Genomic DNA, 18,216 nt, shown 5'->3' on the forward strand with positions numbered 1-18,216 from the left:
GGGTTGCCTACGATATATATTTACCAAATCAGCTGAGAATTGAAAGGACTGAAGTGCGGAATAGGAGGCTCGGACAATTTTGCTTGACACATTGGTCAGTGCTGTGGGTCAGTGGTTGTAATAGATTGAGAGTGGTGTTGACAATTGTTTAAGTATCTAATTAAAAACAATCTGAACTAAACACAGCACAATGGAGAAGCCATTAGAACGAGTTATGGACGAAACGTTAGTTGATTTCATATTTATCTCTAAAGATCAATAAATGTATCTTGTAATTTCAATCTTGTAATTCCAGCATGGCAGTACCTCAAGTCTTGGGCTGTATTTTTGCGGATCATCAGGGTCTTTGTCTCGGAGGTATCATTTATCTAAACTGCATTGATTGTTCATTTGAAAATGAGTGTTTTTAGCCAAAGGTAACGCATCCACGGAAAGCGCTGGCATTCTCGGCGCGATTGCCGAACAAGCATCCAAACTGGAGCCACATAATCGAGCACCAGTTATAACACTTGAGTCAGACAACAAGATCTGCATTATACAACGGTCGGGGACAATTACAGGGGCTGTTTATAAGAGTATATAATTCCTATAAGAATTCCATGCATGTGTATGAAGTCATTGTCAATATCTAAAAACTTTATTTTTTCATTGTCTTGAGACCAAATTGCATTCAAAGTCAAATCAAAAATATTAAGATACAATTACTTGTTTGCTAACTTGATGATGTTTCTTGCCTGTTTCATTAAAGGAGCATCAATCATGTTCCCTCTGAATGTGAAGGCACCCTGAAAGAATCCCAATCAATTTCTCCACGTCAAAAATTATATAAATTGCTGATTTACCGCGCCTTTTGCTTCGTGAGCGGTGAATTCACTGATGAGCGCCGTCGCCCATTCAATCTGCTCGGAATTCGGCGAGAAACATTTGTGAACGGTCTCTACCTGCATTGGATGAATAACCTGTTTGCCAGTATATCCCATTCTCATTCCCTGCTTACACTGCTCTTCCAGCGCGTTCAGATCTTTATAATTGATGTGGACGATGTCTATCGCTTGTAAGCCAAATGCCTTCGCCACGTTGACGAGTTTCTGCCGTGCGTAGATGATTTCCATGTGGTCAGACGTCTTCGTCGCCCCGATACTGGCTAAATAATCATCTCCGCCGAAAAGTAGACCGACCGGCGCGAAATTACATCTATCTGCTTGCTTGAAAGCCTCTGCACAGATTTCTTGCAGCAGCATTACTGCTTTGGCACTCTCAATGCAGATGATAATGTCTGGTATATGATTTGATTTGTACTTGTGGAAGATTCCAGCAATCTACAAAAGTCTATGTGCAATATCAAGACTACAGAGGGTTGTCTATACTTTACTTTGGACATTTCTGCTGGATCATTTACTTTTGGTATGATGATCATTTCAGGTTTCTGGTTTGCAGTCAGAATTGACTTGAAATCATCTTCAAAAAATGGTGTGGCCAGATCATTCACTCGCACGCTTACGATATCTGCGGCAAATTTTGCTCTTTGGTCATTGTTAAGTATATCCAACACATTTTTCCTAGCTACATCCTTAAAGTGTAAAAATGTTGTGTGGTTAGCAAGAAGCAGCTATCCATGCATGTTTTAATGTACTTTCTGGTTGAGAGCAACGCCATCCTCACAGTTTAACACCAGGCAATCAACTTTCAGGTCGTAAGCTTTTGCTAGCTTCCTTGTATCGGATGCAGGCACATAAAGAAACGCTCGAGATGGAATGTTGTCGGTATTGGTTATATTGGTGGAAAATTTTCGCAAAGGCTATAATAATTACATTAATACAATATCATTTTCACTGATAAGAAAAAGAAAGTAATGATTTACTTTTGCGAATTTGAGTCCAATTGCTCTACAACAGGCGTGCATTGCGGATAACTACGCAGTAAATCAGCACGAAGAATAACAGAATCTAATAAGAATGAAGTGGTAGGAATTTAACCAACAAACGGTTATGGTCGAATTCAAACAACTGAAATGTTGAATAATCTTGAACCTGCCTAAAATAGTAGTAGTATTATCTATTTTTATTTAGTTTCGACAAATATGTATTTGGTCATTTGCATTATTTCGAATATCTTGGTTGTCATGAAGAAATTATATGTACAACTGCACCCGCGTGAATTGCGGGTTGCGGCAATTTGCGTTGTAGTTTGTGTAGTGTGTGAGCGTTAAGTAGGCAAGCGCAGCCGAACTCTACGCTGCTCTATGCTATGCTGCAGACCTTGCATATGTTCCGTGGTGCAGAGTGCCTGTTTCTTAGCGTGATATAGTGGATATTGTTCAAAGTTCCAAGTTACTAGCAGCAGTAAACAACGACGAGCGCTAGACAGCGCTGTGGATCGCAATAATCGCTGCGTAAGTATGTAGATCGAGCACTTTAGGCTGTTGGTGTGTAGTGTTTTTTGTGGCGCGTTATTTCGCGAAGCCTTCATTTCGTGAACTATGTCAGTGAGTCGTTTACATACTCGATTGTAATCATATGATTCCACCAGTGGGCTCCTCCGAAAGCGGCAGTTGCATGCTGCGACGGTGACTCACACGTGCCACCTTTTCGCTCGTATGCTTCGCTGGCGGCGATGGTGTTGGTTTTCCTTCGGAATGCCACAAGTCAATGCCAGCAGCGTGCGCACAATCAATACCGATTTGTTTATTTTCGAGTGGTCTTGTTGCCGAGCTAGAAATCGCGCTATCGCCGCCGTCACCTAGCGCGTCTCTAAGCAAAACAGCGCATCAACACGTCCGTCAGTTTCAATCGATTCCCAAATTCATGCGAATCCAAAATTCACGTTTATGAAGCGGTACTGAGTGTGCACAGGGGCAGCTGCTGTGTTTTCGCGCGCCCGAAATTACCGATTTATAATCGAGTGTCGCGTTGCAGCTGAGATGCACTCCAGCCATTAGAGGACTACAGGTTTTCTGAGGTGTACTGCTTTTCACGCATTTGAAGCACAAGTCACTCCAGCGAACATGGACTCCGGCGATCACATCCACTTTTCCACACAATTTGAAGAAATTCAGTACTTAAAGGATTTTGTGCAGCGATTGATGAACGAGTAAGCTAATAAGCATTACAAATGCAGCAGATTACTTCAAATCAACACTTATCTGATGTTTGTATTGCAGGAAGGATGCTTTACAGATGGAATTTGATGACTACACATCCAGTTCAGAACAATTGGAGAAAGAGTACGAGGCTACAATTGAACAGAATGAAAAGACTATCAAGGACCTGCGCTCCATGCACCATAGAGAACAGAAGGAAAAGGATTCCTTAAAAGTAAAACATTGTGTAAACTGTGCAAGATGTAATACTAATTGCCTTTTTTCTTGTCCTAGTTAAAGCTGGAACAAACAGTACACGAAAATGAGCAGCTCCAGAGTGAAGCCGAACATCTAAAAGAAGAGAAGCTGCAGTTGCAGCGGACTGTGCGAATACTGGAGCAGAAGAACGATGATTTGGAACGCGCGGAGCGAATGCGCGCCGAGACCGTGGCGGCATTCGAATCGTCATTAAACAACGCGATTGAACGCAACGCCATTCTGGAGTCGGAGATTGACGAGAAGGAATCGCTCAAGGAGAAACTACAGCGACTAGTCGACGAGACCAGGGGTAATTGCGCGTTGCGTTGCGTTTTATACACTATTAGAAGATGATGTAATGTGATGTTGCTTTCTTCATAGATCTCAAGCAGGAGCTACACATTAAAGAGCGCTGCCCGGACAACGAGCGCTTGCTTAACCGACCACCACCGCCTCCGACGATGGCGGTGAACGGCAATGAGAATGGCTTGCCGACTGCCAGCCGCGCCTTCGTTGATTCGAACCGACTCAAGGTCGAGTGCGAGACGCAAACGACGCCGACGAAACGTAAGCTCAGAAAAGCCCTTTTAAACTTCTTCTTTTGTACGAAAACATTCGCGATCGCGAGCCCCTGAGCAGCTGGGCACTAGAGAGGTGCGGCAACCAGCTTTGCGCCACCGACGAGCATTCCAAAAATGCCTAGTTTTATATTCGTATTATTAACTTGACTAATTTAAGCAGTAACATTTTAACTGTGATCAATTCGTATTAGTGCCTTTAGGCGGGCGCGCGCCTTGCTCACCGCCAAACCAAATCCTAACAAGACTCGACTATAACACAATAAACCATGTTTCGCTCTTTCTTGTAAACGACATGCACTCGTGGCAGTTGTTGTAAATAAATTGTGGATACGATGAGAAAACTTATTTGATTTCTACCCCATCTGTCGGTTACATGTTTGTGATTGTGTTAAAGTTGGGTCTTTGTTGGTTTTGGATTTTTCGTACGCTGCTAACTCGATGCCCTTGCAGGTGAGACCACCTCAAAGATTTCCTTGCTGGATACACCGATGACGGCATCATCGCGTGTGTTGGCGCTCAACATTATCGGCGACCTGATGCGTAAGATCGGCGTAAGTATCGGATTGTTTCCACCGCGGCAGACACGTAGGACGTACCCGGACGTCGCAACCTCGCCATCCTTCCTTGCTACAAGTTAGAGAAATTCCTCATCCGATGGAACGTTCATGTACCCCATTCATTCGATCCTTTTCACATGACTTTGTTCAAGTAGCGCAATGTAGCGAGCTTCGATTACCTATTCATGTACATTTCATAACGTATTCAGCACATTTTCTCATTCGATCGATGTTTTGTTGTTTATTTTTCGTCTGTTTGTTGTACATTGGTGAGCATGTGCATGGGTGTAATTGTGCTTGCAGTTGTCACGTTTCCTGTGCGAGCACTGCGGGCAGGTGAAGTGCACGACGTTTTGCCAGCCGCCGCCCGCGCGGCCATCGCAATTTCCAAGGTGCGTTCAGCATCCCGATGCGACCCCGTCCCATTCCACAGGGCACACACTAACCACCGAACCAGCCGCTTTGTATTCATAGACTTGTCACGTCTTCAACGTCGAATATAACTGATCGTAGATGGGCGTTGCTTTCTCTTGCAGCAACTCGAGGCCAAGCTAGCGCATCGCCGACCGGAGTATCGTAGCAGCACGGAGAATGTCAGGCGGCGGCATACGAGTCGAGGCAGATCATCGCCATCTTTGCAGTCCATCAACAAATAGGCTGCACGTGCAGCGCTTGCAATCTGGCATGTAAATACGAACGGTGTACATATTTATGTAGGACTATCTGCAGTATAGTCCAAAGGGATGATGTTACATTCGGGCGCGAGATTGGAATATTCGGCGACCGCAGCGTGTGAAATAATAATTTATGTTTTATATTTTAATTTATTGTAATTCAGTGCTTCTTTGTTACTGATTGCTGTCTAGCAAGTTAAGAATCTAACATTAGGCACCACAAGTGAACACTGACACACCCACACACATTGCAACACTGAAACACCAAGTTTAGCATAATACAAACTTTGAGATAAACCCTACTTGCATTTACTTGTTGATTAATGTATCTAACGTTCCTGTAATTTTGAAGTAGGCTGTGCCCATCCAGTGGTGCTTTTGTTTTTTGTTTTTGTTTTGTTTTTAATTCGTGCATTGCTGCCTGGGAAACTTGCAAATATAAAATAACACTCCATGCCAGTGGTGGTGTTGTGTGGTGATTTTGTGCTCCTCCGTTTTTCGCTGAATCTCGGCTAAATGTCGGAGGAAATACCAGGGCGAACACTGGGCCGGAGCACCTCTCATGGACCCACATTGGTAAGGCAAAATATGCGTTATAAGCGCGCCTATGTATTAATCATTATAATGTTCACAGTCGCGCACCGGCACGCAGGTGACATTCGACAGTGTCGAGTATGTGCCGACGCTCTACTCCTATGAGAAGGGCCCCCCGCATGTCGTGTCTGCTAAATACGAGGTACGTTTAAGCAAATGGTTGTCTGTAGCCCATGTTTCATGTGATTATGCCTGTTTTTATTTAGAGCTTGGACTACGACCTCCTGGAGAACGAGTTTCGCATCCAGGAGGAGGATCTGCGAGGCTATCGATACCTAATCATCAAGAATCTGATGAAATGGTTGGCGTTTCTGCAAATTGGGATTTTCACGGCACTTGTCGGCGCGCTCGTCGATTTGGCCATCAGCATGATGATAACGAAGAAGTATGAGATTCTTATAAAACGTAAGTTTGTTTTGCTATTGCCAGCATGAATAATAACGTTTAGATTGTGCTTTCTTCCGCAGTGATCAAGGAACATGAGACGGAGCAGCAATACTATGTGATGTTGATGTGGATGATGCTGAATGCACTGCCCTTCACCCTTGGCTGCGTTCTGGTGACGTATATTGAGCCAATGGCAGCAGGATCGGGCATTCCCCTGGTTAAGTGCTACCTCAACGGCGTCTACATCCCACGCATCCTACGCCTCAAGACACTGGTTATCAAGGCAGCTGGTCTAGCATTCTCAATCATTGGCGGCGTGGCCAGCGGCAAGGAAGGGCCTATGATTCATGTGGGCGCCTGTGTCGCGAACTTGGTCGGGGCTGGACAGGTGAGCATTTGGGGCTGGAAATGGGACATGTACAAGTTCTTCCGCGATGATCAAGAGAAGCGCGATCTTGTATCGGCCGGTGCCGCGGCTGGCGTCTCAGCTGCATTTGGCGCATCGGTGGGCGGCGTGCTTTTCAGCTTGGAGGAAGGCGCATCCTTCTGGAACCAGACACTTACATGGCGCATCTTTTTCACTTCGGTGGTGAGCAAGTTCTTCGTAAACTTCCTACTCTCGGCGCTGAAGGGCCATCCCGGTGAGCTGGAGCACCCCAGTCTAATCAACATGGGAACCGTTGATTTCACCTACACCATATACGAGGTGCCCATCTTCGCATTCATGGGCTGCATTGGGGGCGTTATGGGATGCATGTGGAACCTGTTGAACATCCGGTTGTCTCAACTGCGTAAACGATTTATATACCAGAACTGGGCCCGCGTGCTTGAGGGCATCGTTGTCGCTGCTCTCCACGGTGTCATTGCTTTTGCAATGACATACTACGTTAACGAATGCAACGATAGGCCGTATACCAAGGATTACTCGCTAGATGCTCTGTGTGGTAACCAGAAGGGAACCTCCAACGTGGTTGGGACTATGTGGCTGGCCCCGCCGCAAAAGTCTGTCAATGCTCTTGTGCATGATCCCGCAGGTACTTACAAGTATCTCTCCCTGATATCATTTGCAGTGGCTTACTACTTCCTTTCATGCCTGACATTCGGACTGTCTTCCTCCAACGGTATTTTTGTACCATCCCTGTTAACCGGCGCTGCGTGGGGAAGACTCCTCTCTGTAATTGTGCGTGAGCTGTTACCCCCCGAATGGAAGGGCTCTGTTGACAGCGGAAAGTATGCGTTAATTGGCGCGTGCGCCCAGCTGGGCGGCATTGTCCGGATGACCATCAGCCTCACCGTCATTATGATGGAAACCAGCGACAATATCTCATTCAGCTTTCCCATTATCATCACGCTCATTTGCGCCAAGTGGATCGGAGACTTTTTCTCCGAGGGCATTTACAACATCAACATTCAAGTAAAGAATATCCCGTTCCTGCCGCCCGAGCCACCACCGCTAGCTCACAGCGTACTGGCGACCGGTATTATGAATGCACCTCCAATCTGCGTCAAAGGTATCGAACGCATAGGCTACTTGTGGTCCATGCTCAACAAGACTACGCACAATGGGTTTCCGATCGTTGAGGAGGAGGGGATGCGTATTTTGCGCGACTATCGGGATGCTGGCGATGCGCGCAAAGGACGCATAAAGGGGTTGATTCTGCGCTCGCAGATCATTTTCCTTCTCTATTACAAGCTGTATTACGAACACGAGGATGAGTGGATGTCAACCATCACGATGAATTCCTTCCGTGACTATTATCTCAATGAGATAGCTATGAAAGACTTGCAGGTCCTGCCCGAGGACATGAGGTTCCACTTGGATCTACGTCCATTTATGAACAACTCGCCGTACACCCTGCTCAAGGTTAGTGGTTGATCATATCTATGTACTCTAAGTATATACTTAGTATATACAATTTTATTCTTCTGATTTCAGAACACGTCGCTACCTCGCATCTATGTATTGTTTCGAGCATTGGGATTGCGTCATTTGCCAATTGTTAACGAGTCCAACGAGGTAGTTGGCATGATTACGCGAAAGGATCTATCGAAATTCAGGGTGATCAACCGCATGTGCCAGCTTCGGCAAAATGAACTAGTACTGGTTGACTAAGCATGAAACAATCTCCTGAAAAATTGTTTAGTTTATATTACATCAGCAGTGAGACTGTAATTATACAGGTTTATATGAGGTTCATCAATTCGCGACAAGTTAAAAAAAAAAACAAGATAAAAATGTGGATATACAAACTACTCAGACATTCAAAAAAACAGATCAATCCTTCAGGATTTATCCTACTTTGCTATTTGCTTGAAAAAAATTGTTGTGCTTTCTGGTTTAAGCATACTACTTCTGAAAACTCTTTGAGGATGATCAACAGTTTAAGCTCACCAAAATATTTTGTAGTTATTTACTTGAAATTAAATGTTAATAAACTATAACTAAAACTATTGAATATGTATCTGTTACGAGAAAAGGACGAAGATGGTAATTGTACATTCATTGTGCAGTGTTGCATTTCTGCTTCTGCACAACCTTGGAACATCCAAGAAACCTATGTTTAAACTGCTATTTTTTTTTTAATATAAACACAATTCTTATTTCCTCTCATCCAAATTCGCCATTGTAGTGATTATAAAGTTTATTTATTTATTTATTCAGGTGTTATTCCTATTATGCATAATCCGTGCATCATCGTTTCACATCGTGCGGGCCGCGGTGTCGCGAATGTCAAGTTACGCCTGCGCTTTTAAATTGCATTTCTTTTTCATCCCGTATGAAATAATACATTTATTTTAAAGTGAAATGTATAATTTCAGTTAAACTCTAATGCTATATACCTTAAAATATACCTTAGCTATCTTGTTACACACTACATTTGCGGATATTTGCACGATGACTTTGAATGAATGTATGCAGCGTTGCCAAGTGTACGGTGTGTGTGATCCAGAAAATTCGTTAACCTACCTGCCTGAATACATGGCTCGAATGGCGTCGTGTGGTGTATAGGAGAGCTAATAAGTAAGCTGTTGAGTGCTATTAGTGAAGACGGTTGTTTCGCGCCGCCTGCTTGAAGCTATTGAAACCCTGCAGCAGCGGGTCCCGATCGCTAGCGTGCAAGCTAGCGCAAAATGTCGAACTTCATCGAATCGGAAGCGGAGGAGAGCGAGGTATGTGCCAGCCGCGACATTTCCGCTCATTTATTGCTCACTGCATGCCATTTTTGATATGCATTTCTCAATTGGAGCTAAAGACCGATACGGACTCCAGATTGTCCTCATGCATGCTATTAAATCTCTTATAACTTATTTTTTTGATGTAATGGGGATTGGGTGATTGTTTTTTTTCTAATTGTTGCTTGTAGGATGAGGAGGAGCTGACCTCAGCAGAACGCAAAAAGTTGAAGCGTGCGAAGAAAATGGATGATAGCTCTGAAGAGGAGGAAGGTAATTATAACCATGTGAGGCAACTGCATGCAATCTAGCTAATTTGATAAATGTTTATATTATCACAGATGATGATGAAAGGCTGAGGGAAGAGCTGAAGGATCTTATTGATGACAGAGAAATTGAGAGTGGTGAAGATTCGGATGCATCCGGAGGTGAAAAACGGAAGAAAAGCGATGATGAGGAATATGACGACCGACTTGAAGATGAAGATTATGACCTCATTGAGGAGAACTTGGGTGTCAAAGTGGAAAGAAGAGTCAGTTGATAATGCATGCATGTGTTTCATGCCTAGTAAACTATGCTTGTTGCAGAGATTCAAACGGTTGCGACGAATACAAGATGAAGAAAGTGACAATGAAGATGATGCTGACCAGAGTCAAGATCGCGACGCGATTGCCATGGAGATATTCTCCGAGGATGTAAGTGTTTTATATTGTTTACTCTAGTCAGTAAGACATTATTGCGCATAACCATGCATTTGTTTCCGTCGTTCTTGCTTCTCCAAAGGATAAAGATGAAACACAGGTAGTAGCTGCGTTTTACATTTTGCTTGGCTGAGTATTGAGTGTAATTTAAGATTATTTATGCATCTAGGATGACGAGAGGCGGTCTGAGCGTAGCCATGCGCCTGTTCAAGAGCCTGACCATTTCGGCGAAGAGGAAGACGAGGGAGAGTATTCGGACACGGATGATTTTATCGTTGACGACGATGGTCGGCCAATTGCTGACAAGAAGAAGAAACGCAAACCTATATTCACCGATGCGTAAGTTGATTTCGGCTCAAAACATTGACATCCAATCATTGTTTTTACTATTTTGAATTGCAGCGCTTTGCAAGAAGCACAGGAGACGTTCGGCGTTGATTTTGACTATGATGAGTTCTCCAAGTATGAACAAGACGACTACGAGGATGAAGAAGACGAGGAGGACGAGTACGTGGATGAAGACGATGAAGTGCGCCGGCAGCGACCGAAGAAAGCAGCGCGACAGAAGCCGACACGCAAATCTATTTTCGAAGTGTACGAACCAAGCGAGCTGAAACGCGGTTTCTTCACCGACCAGGATAATGAGATTCGTAACACCGATATTCCTGAGCGCATGCAGTTGCGTGAGGTGCCGCTGACATCCGTGCCGGAGGACTCCACCGAATTAGACGACGAGGCTGAATGGATCTACAAGCAGGCCTTCTGTAAGCCGCCCGTGTCGAACCAGAACGCCGACTTGAGTGCGGAGGCACGCGAACGTCAGAAAAAAGGCCCGCAGACGATCGGGAAAATCCGCAAAGCTTTGGACTTCATGCGCAACCAGCATCTTGAGGTGCCCTTCATTGCCTTCTACCGCAAGGAGTACGTGCAGCCTGAACTCAATATATCCGACCTGTGGAAAGTTTACAAATTTGACGCCAAATGGTGTCAACTGCGTTCGCGCAAACAAAACCTCCTCACTCTCTTTGAGAAAATGCGGTCGTACCAGCTGGATCAGTTGATGAAGAACCCTGACGCACCTATTCCAGATAACGTACGTGTCATGAAGGACTCGGACGTAGAACGGCTGCGCAATGTTCAAACACAAAAGGAATTACAAGATTTGTACAATCATTTTATTTTGTACTATGGCGGAGATCTGCCCGGTATGCATGCTGCGTGGCGTGCTAAGGAACGAGAGGCACGCCGTGCGGAAAAACGACAGGCACGTCTCAACCGGCTGGATGCCGATGAGGCGGAGGCTCCCGAAGATGTCGATGATGAGCCGGATGATCAGGAACCGGAGAAGCTCAAGTATGCCAACCGCTCTAGCAACTACGTGTTGTGTATGCGTGCTGGTCTGGATGGTCTGGCTAAGAAATTCGGTCTTTCACCGGAGCATTTCGCTGAGAATGTGCGTGACAACTATCAGCGTCACGAGGTGGAGCAAGAGTGCATTGATCCGATGGAACTCGCCAAGGAATACGTGTGTGCTAACTTTCCTACTGTGGAAGAGGTTCTGCAGGCAGCAAAACTTATGGTTTCAATGCAGCTGGCCGGTGAGCCTCTCTTACGCAAAACTATGCGTGAGGTTTTCTACGAACGCGCCAAGATCACCATTAGGCCGACTAAGAAGGGTCTGAAGGTGATAGACGAGTCGCACAACTGCTACAGCATGAAATATGTGAAGAGTAAGCCAGTGCGTGATCTTGTGCATGAGCAGTTTCTCAAGTTGTCCATGGCTGAGGAGGACAAATTAATCACAATCACCTTCGACGAGCACATCGAGGGTAACACCAGCGGTTCATACCTTGACGAAGCGAAGCAGCTGTACATTAAGGACGAGTTCAGCAAGAACGTGCAGGATTGGAACGCATTGCGGCTGGAATGCGTAGAGCGCGCTGTCTTGCGCTATGTTCTTCCTGATCTGCGCTCTGAACTGCGGCGCACACTGCTTGATGAGGCAAAGGAAGCGGTTCTAAAAGCGTGTTGTCGTAAATTGTACAACTGGATCCGCGTCGCACCTTACAAAGTGGACTTTGCCGACGAAGAAGACGACGAGTGGGACACGTCGCGCGGTATCCGCGTGATGGCTGTGGCATACGTACCAGACTACTCGCAGTCAGCGTTCACGTGCATAGCCAATCATGATGGTGAGATTTCCGAATACTTGCGCTTGCCACACTTACTCAAGCGGAAAAATTCGTATCGTGACGACGAGAAACGCCTCAAGGAATCGGATCTGGCGGCACTGCGTAATTTCATTTATACTAAGAAACCGCAGGTGATTGCAGTGGGCGGCGAATCGCGAGAAGCGCAAATGATTGTCGAGGATCTCAAAGGTATCATCGCCGATCTTGTCGACAACGAGCAGTTCCCTTCGATCGCCGTGGAGATAATCGACAATGAGCTAGCTAAAGTATACAGCAATTCGCGTAAGAGCGAGACCGACTTTCGCGAATTTCCCGAGTTGTTGCGGCAGGCGATCTCACTGGCGCGCCGCATGCAGGATCCTCTCGTTGAATTTTCGCAATTGTGCACTTCCGATGAAGAGCTGCTTAGCTTGCGCTACCACCCACTGCAGGAGCAGGTTGCAAAGGAAGAATTGCTTGAGAATTTGTATCTGGAGTTTGTCAACCGCACTAATGAGGTCGGCGTTGATGTCAATCTAGCGGTGCAACAAGCACATAAAAGCTTCCTTGTGCAGTTCATATGTGGGCTGGGACCGCGTAAAGGTCAGGCATTGATGCGCGTGCTGAAGCAGACTAATCAACGCCTTGAAAATCGTACACAATTGGTAACCGCCTGCCACATGGGCCCGAAAGTATTCATCAACTGTTCTGGTTTTGTTAAAATCGACACCAATAGTTTGGGCGATAGTACTGAGGCGTACGTTGAGATTCTCGACGGTTCTCGCGTGCATCCCGAGACATACGAGTGGGCCCGCAAGATGGCTGTAGACGCATTGGAGTACGATGACGACGAGGGAGCCAACCCTGCTGGAGCCCTGGAGGAAATTCTAGAAACGCCTGAGCGTCTCAAGGATCTTGATCTGGACGCGTTCGCTGAGGAGTTGGAGCGACAGGGCTTTGGCAACAAAAGTATCACGCTCTACGATATCCGCGCAGAGCTGAATTGCCGCTATAAAGATCTCCGCACGCCGTTTGCGAGCGCCAATGCCGAGGAGCTCTTTGACATTCTCACCAAAGAGTCTCCGGAGACATTCTACGTGGGCAAGTTGATCACCACGGTCGTGGTTGGTATCTCGCGCCGCAAACCGCAGGGCGATCAATTGGACCAGGCTAACCCCGTGCGAAACGACGACACTGGCCTCTGGCAGTGCCCATTCTGTCATCAGAATGATTTCCCTGAGTTGTCCGATGTGTGGAATCATTTTGATGCGGGCTCGTGTTGTGGGCAGGCCACTGGAGTCAAGCTGCGCTTGGACAATGGCCTATCCGGTTATATTCACATCAAGAACCTCAGTGACAAACACGTCGCCATTCCAGAGGAGCGTGTCAGCGCGGGCCAGCTCATTCATTGTCGTATACTCAAGATAGACGTGGAGCGCTTTTCCGTTGACTGCACTTCTAAGTCAAGCGATCTGACAGACAAAAAGAACGAGTTTCGTCCCGCCAAGGATCCTTACTATGATCACGAGTTAGAGGAGCGCGACATGCGGCTGGAACTGAACAAGAAGCTCGCAAAGCAGAAACAGACATACATGAAGCGCGTCATCATTCACCCATGCTTCCACAACATTAACTTTGTCGAAGCTGAGAAACTGATGCAGGACGCCGATCAGGGCGAGGTGGTGATACGTCCGTCAAGTAAGGGCGCCGATCACCTTACCGTTACTTGGAAAGTAGTCGACAAGATCTTCCAGCATATTGATGTACGCGAGGAGGGCAAAAAGAACGCCTTTTCCATCGGCTCGTCGCTCTGGATCGGAAACGAAGAATTCGAAGATTTGGACGAAATTATTGCACGCCACATCCATCCGATGGCGACGTATGCACGTGAAGTAATCAATTACCGGTACTATCGCGACACAGAAGGTGGACTAAAGGATCTTGCAGAGGAGTTTCTCAAGGATGAGCGCAAGAAAAATGCTACTAAGATTCACTACGTAATCAGCGCATCCAAGACCTATCCTGGCAAGTTTCTGTTGTCGTATTTGCCACGACACAAGGTGCGCCATGAATACATGACGGTCACCACGGAGGGCATCCGTTTCCGCAACCAGGTGTTCGACAGCGTGCTAAACCTATTCAAGTGGTTCAAGGAGCATTTCCGGGACCCTATTCCCGGTGGTCAGACACCTGGCACACCACGTGGACATGCCGCTCGCTCATCGTACGCTGGTAATACCACACCCGGAGGTTATGGCGGCGTGCATCCAGATGCAATTCACCGCGTGGCACAGAATCTGCCCTCGCATATGATGCAAACCCTGTCGGCCGTAGCCACGCAGACTCCGCACTATCCTCAAACGCCCGGCGCTTATGCAGCCAATAATTACGTTAACACTGTAAGTAATCACAGATTTGTTTTGTATTTTTGTATTTAAAATATTTTTTGTTTCTATTATAGCCTTACACACCAAGTGGACAGACACCGTACATGACACCGTACCAAACGCCACAGCAGACACCTCGCTACGGTCAGCAAACGCCGTCGCAACATATTCCTAGTACTGCACCACACATGAACGGTCCCTTCTTGCATCCGGGCGCCGTCACTCCAGCGCAGCGCAGTTCGTCGTATCGTAACGTGCCGCCGCAATCGCCCCTCGTCAACTCCAGCCCGCATCCAAGCCCACGCGCCAGCTATGATCACCACCACCACAGCAAGGGAGCGCCGCCTGATTCACCGCGTAGTTATTCAGGCAATGGTAGCCGACGTGGTTACGGCACGCACAACGAACCCACCGACTGGCAGAAGGCGGCCGAGGCATGGGCAACGCGTAGAAGCAGCGTACCCCGTGGCAGCGCCAGCGGCAGCAGCACCCCGCGTTCACAGGGCCATCGCACGCCGCGTTTCGAGGATATTCGCAGTGACCTGGAGCGCACACGCATGAAGAACGTTAGTAAGAGCCCTCGGTCTGCGCGCAGCACACCGCGCACGAACACCTCGCCGCACTCCATGTCGCTCGGCGATGCCACCCCTCTGTATGATGAGAGCATTTAAATTTTAGTTAGAAAATTAGTCAGTACACTTTCTTTGAATTAAGTTATCTGCCACTTACTTATTGGCATTGATTTATTTATTTCACACACCCCCTGGCGGACGCCTCCGTATATTTGTCCTAGGAAGTGAGTGGGCTACATTTGAGCCCGAGTCCAAATTGGGAATCTTGGGAATTCCTTCTGTGCCATTAGCGCTAATCGAAAGTGAATATATTAACTTGTCGGTGCGATCGGCTTGCACGTCTGAAAAATGTTCGATGCAGACGCGGCCGAGTGGAAAGTCTTATCTGTCGTTTGCACTCCTCACGCTGTCTTGAATCGCCTGAAAGGCAGTGCGTACCCTTTTCTGCCACCGCATCGTATTTCTTCCCCTCTTACTCGCTTCGGTCCCAAATCGCATTATCGGGGCGCAGGTGAAGTTACAGCGGTCCGTTGTTGGGTAGTGGGACAACAGCGCGCGTATGGTTGGTTGCATATAATTGGATTAGCAAATTGCGCCCCACGAGTGGTTGCATACGCGTGACGCAAAATGAAAATTTATGGTTGCTACACTAGCTGGAACGATCGAGCAAATCGAACACGCGCGCCGATTTTATCTGTTTAACAATGTACAATAGTTACGATCATTTTTTATATAGCCACATTGTGTCGACTCGTCGCGGTTGAAAAATTAATGAAAAGTTATAAATCTGGCCGTTTACGATCGTCGCGGAGTTTTTCGTAAATGGAGTTTCTTGCCATATTCGAACCAAACGCTGCGATCGCTTTTATCCGAACGCAGATAATTTATGGAGCATAGATAAATTGGCATTGTTGTGGCCGGGTGTGTTCGGGGCGATTTCGGCGCGTCTCGACGTATCAACAATTGAAAAATTGGAGTGTCCGCTTGACCCGCAACAAGTTGTGTTACGAAAGCATGGACAGTTCTTTCGCTCAGTCTTTCATTACTAATTACAATGCAACGCGTGAGCAGAAGAAGGCCGTCGGAGGCCGAGGACGCGACGAGCGCGTAAAAAACCGTTAGCGTTCGAATTAACCTTTAATCGATCGCATTCTTCACCGTATCCCGTAAACCAATTGCGGGAGCGCAACTCAATTTCGGCTTTGGCAGAAAGCACGCGGGACGCGCGCCGCTTGTTTCTCATCAGCCGGGCTCGATGGCAATCTGCTGGCTGCAATAAAACTTCCAACAAGCAACAAGTGATCGCGCTAATTGTGCGCTGCGGCACTACCCGCCGACTTTCTCCCGACCCGATCATAATAGAAACTTAATTCGCATTCGCTTCGTGCGCCGCGCTCCGTGATTCAATTGGGCTCTCACGCGTGAGCTTCTCACACAAATGTGCAATTAACCGACGACCAATTCGTTGTGTTTACGCGCCTCTAACGGTGTGCAGATTCGAATTGGATCAAGGTGGCGGAACAATATAAGTGAAAGTACATTACGGACACGCAGTCGGCGCTAAACGGGAACGCGCACGGCACTTAATGAGCTGCACCAAGTCTGAAATCTGCGGGTGAAGTTTTGCGAGCGTCGTCCGTGCGCGCAAAGCTGGCGATGATTTGCTTCGACAGAATGCCGCGAGCGACGTCATTGTGTCAGCGCGACGTGGATACGCCTGGCGCGCGTGAAAAGAATCGATGCGGACGACGGGGTTGGGCGACGTACGCCCCCGCCGACGTGCAACAAGTGCGGCGCCGTCGCCGCCGTCGCACTGATTCTTAATTGATTGACGTTATTGTTTCGGCGTAACGCGTTGCCCCACGCGCCGCTCCCGCACGCCCGCCGCCAGCGCTCTCCCTCGGGATCATTGGAAATGGGCAACGCATCGTGATTAGCGTGACGCGGCGGCGGCGGCGTCGCACGGATTAAAGCGTATTTACGTATTACGTATTCTGTCGCTGAGTTTCATTAGCGGGACGTGCGGCGAATGTCAACCGTGACGGACTGACTCATGGAGCGGCCGTACTTCGAAGGGACGCTCACTGCTGGCCGCCACTATTTTTCATCATTTCGCAGCGCCGCACACCGCCCGAATTTGCGCTTGTGACGCAATCGAGCTAATGCACTGCCATTCGAATTCTCCCATCGGCGCTGAGCGCGTTTTTCTGTGGTGTTGTTTTGAGTCGCAATTTCTTTGCGCGAGGCGCGCGCGCTTGCTTTGGAAACGGGTGCGGCGAACTCTTTCTTCGTTGCTGCATTGGGTCCGAAATAGAAAAGTGTAACGGCGAACGGCGCGGAGTGGCAAGGCCGGCCGTTTGTTGCGTTTCTCATTTCTCGCCGTCACGCGGCGTGTTTTTTCTCGCCTTTGTGCCGTACCATGGCCGCGCTTTGCGTTTTTAGATTGATCACGCACGATTATACGCAAATCAAACCTGCATTCAAATTAATAACCACACCGAAATTCGGTTTCTTTTTTTTTCTTTGAACACTTCGGCCTGGTTTTGCAGCGCGATTCAACTCAATCAACTCAGGTGATGCAACAGGTACATTCGTACTTTCCAAGGATTTCCAGTTTTATCATTGCAATCCACCGCCACCCTCCTTCAAATCCCTTTCTTGCAACGGGCATAATCCGCTAGTAATGTGTTCGTGCGTCAGCGCGCTCCAACAGCGTAGTTAATAAAACTGTTTGAGTTGATGTAATGCGAGCGGCATTTAACACCGGACCGGGGGATGTTTTCGTGCGCAAACACTCCAAAAACCGTCAGCGCCACAGAAATGAACATGCCACGTTCATTTACGTCGATCGCTGCAAAACACACACATTACAAACTTTTTTATTGCTTTTATTTATTGGAGCAACAGGTAAGCATGCAGGAGAACATTAAAAAGTTTTATGCCATGCATTAGATGTGCTGATTCGACGATAATCACGTAGATAACTTGCTGTATAGTTAACGTGCGGGGGTGTTTACTGCCGGCGTCGCTCGGTCGGCGTTTGGCGGCGTGTGAAAAGACGAAAATGGGCGCCCAGCCGAT

The 18,216-nt window shown here is 47.3% G+C and overlaps 5 protein-coding genes across 9 annotated transcripts; 4 read left to right on the forward strand and 1 right to left on the reverse strand.

Annotated features, from left to right (window-relative positions):
- Nucleotides 1-18: 18 nt before the first annotated feature.
- Lamtor5 (Late endosomal/lysosomal adaptor, MAPK and MTOR activator 5) lies at nt 19-716 on the forward strand. Its single transcript, XM_065308149.1, has 3 exons — nt 19-225; nt 296-357; nt 411-716. Exons 1-3 carry the CDS (start codon nt 191-193, stop codon nt 581-583), a joined length of 270 nt encoding a protein of 89 aa, XP_065164221.1. The 5' UTR covers nt 19-190; the 3' UTR covers nt 584-716.
- LOC135795860 (citramalyl-CoA lyase, mitochondrial-like) lies at nt 619-2,128 on the reverse strand. The gene is made up of 5 exons (XM_065307692.1): nt 1,862-2,128; nt 1,634-1,798; nt 1,373-1,570; nt 843-1,319; nt 619-785 (listed from the first exon to the last, which is right to left on the reverse strand). Exons 1-5 carry the CDS (start codon nt 1,901-1,903, stop codon nt 702-704), a joined length of 966 nt encoding a protein of 321 aa, XP_065163764.1. The 5' UTR covers nt 1,904-2,128; the 3' UTR covers nt 619-701.
- A 105-nt stretch (nt 2,129-2,233) lies between these two features.
- On the forward strand, nt 2,234-5,446 carry nudE (Nuclear distribution protein nudE). 4 transcript variants are annotated; one of them, XM_065308036.1, is made up of 8 exons: nt 2,234-2,392; nt 2,916-3,090; nt 3,161-3,314; nt 3,374-3,647; nt 3,719-3,904; nt 4,369-4,469; nt 4,779-4,867; nt 5,012-5,446. In XM_065308036.1, exons 2-8 carry the CDS (start codon nt 3,005-3,007, stop codon nt 5,028-5,030), a joined length of 909 nt encoding a protein of 302 aa, XP_065164108.1. In that variant the 5' UTR covers nt 2,234-2,392; nt 2,916-3,004; the 3' UTR covers nt 5,031-5,446. The 4 variants fall into 4 exon arrangements, with proteins under 4 accessions (XP_065164108.1, XP_065163886.1, XP_065163955.1 ...); XM_065307814.1 differs by lacking the exon at nt 4,779-4,867 and having other exon boundaries at nt 2,235-2,392; XM_065307883.1 differs by lacking the exon at nt 4,779-4,867 and having other exon boundaries at nt 2,257-2,396.
- A 121-nt stretch (nt 5,447-5,567) lies between these two features.
- Nucleotides 5,568-8,581, forward strand: LOC135795766 (H(+)/Cl(-) exchange transporter 7-like). The gene is made up of 5 exons (XM_065307586.1): nt 5,568-5,725; nt 5,784-5,885; nt 5,950-6,148; nt 6,211-7,994; nt 8,067-8,581. Exons 1-5 carry the CDS (start codon nt 5,666-5,668, stop codon nt 8,241-8,243), a joined length of 2,322 nt encoding a protein of 773 aa, XP_065163658.1. The 5' UTR covers nt 5,568-5,665; the 3' UTR covers nt 8,244-8,581.
- Nucleotides 8,582-9,087: 506 nt separating this feature from the next.
- Nucleotides 9,088-15,276, forward strand: Spt6 (transcription elongation factor Spt6). Of its 2 annotated transcripts, XM_065315936.1 has the most exons (8): nt 9,088-9,301; nt 9,496-9,577; nt 9,646-9,836; nt 9,892-9,999; nt 10,088-10,105; nt 10,175-10,344; nt 10,408-14,575; nt 14,638-15,276. In XM_065315936.1, the coding sequence occupies exons 1-8, from the start codon at nt 9,263-9,265 to the stop codon at nt 15,232-15,234; spliced, it is 5,373 nt and encodes a 1,790-aa protein (XP_065172008.1). In that variant the 5' UTR covers nt 9,088-9,262; the 3' UTR covers nt 15,235-15,276. The 2 variants fall into 2 exon arrangements, with proteins under 2 accessions (XP_065172008.1, XP_065172067.1); XM_065315995.1 differs by lacking the exon at nt 10,088-10,105 and having other exon boundaries at nt 9,089-9,301.
- Nucleotides 15,277-18,216: the final 2,940 nt, after the last annotated feature.

This window comes from Atheta coriaria, unplaced genomic scaffold (genome assembly GCF_025399875.1).
Source record: "Atheta coriaria isolate IRGN ID8LTWV9N9 unplaced genomic scaffold, Caltech_Dcor_3.1 hic_scaffold_1_pilon, whole genome shotgun sequence".
Lineage (NCBI taxonomy): Eukaryota > Metazoa > Arthropoda > Insecta > Coleoptera > Staphylinidae > Dalotia > Dalotia coriaria.

Coding starts and splice junctions, on each gene's coding strand:
- LOC135795860 (XM_065307692.1), bottom strand. CDS start 1,903: ATGCACGCCTGTTGTAGAGCAATTGGACTCAAATTCGCAAAA. Junction 1,320..1,372: donor ATCCAGCAGAAATGTCCAAA/GTAAAGTATAGA, acceptor AGACTTTTGTAG/ATTGCTGGAATCTTCCACAA. Junction 786..842: donor CTCACGAAGCAAAAGGCGCG/GTAAATCAGCAA, acceptor GGATTCTTTCAG/GGTGCCTTCACATTCAGAGG.
- Lamtor5 (XM_065308149.1), top strand. CDS start 191: ATGGAGAAGCCATTAGAACGAGTTATGGACGAAAC. Junction 226..295: donor GAACGAGTTATGGACGAAAC/GTTAGTTGATTT, acceptor TTGTAATTCCAG/CATGGCAGTACCTCAAGTCT. Junction 358..410: donor TCAGGGTCTTTGTCTCGGAG/GTATCATTTATC, acceptor GAGTGTTTTTAG/CCAAAGGTAACGCATCCACG.
- Spt6 (XM_065315936.1), top strand. CDS start 9,263: ATGTCGAACTTCATCGAATCGGAAGCGGAGGAGAGCGAG. Junction 9,578..9,645: donor TAGCTCTGAAGAGGAGGAAG/GTAATTATAACC, acceptor ATATTATCACAG/ATGATGATGAAAGGCTGAGG. Junction 10,345..10,407: donor AAACCTATATTCACCGATGC/GTAAGTTGATTT, acceptor TTTGAATTGCAG/CGCTTTGCAAGAAGCACAGG.
- nudE (XM_065307814.1), top strand. CDS start 3,005: ATGGACTCCGGCGATCACATCCACTTTTCCACACAATTTGAAGAAATT. Junction 3,091..3,160: donor GTGCAGCGATTGATGAACGA/GTAAGCTAATAA, acceptor TTTGTATTGCAG/GAAGGATGCTTTACAGATGG. Junction 3,315..3,373: donor AGGAAAAGGATTCCTTAAAA/GTAAAACATTGT, acceptor TTCTTGTCCTAG/TTAAAGCTGGAACAAACAGT.
- LOC135795766 (XM_065307586.1), top strand. CDS start 5,666: ATGTCGGAGGAAATACCAGGGCGAACACTGGGCCGGAGCACCTCTCAT. Junction 5,886..5,949: donor TCGTGTCTGCTAAATACGAG/GTACGTTTAAGC, acceptor GTTTTTATTTAG/AGCTTGGACTACGACCTCCT. Junction 7,995..8,066: donor CGCCGTACACCCTGCTCAAG/GTTAGTGGTTGA, acceptor TTCTGATTTCAG/AACACGTCGCTACCTCGCAT.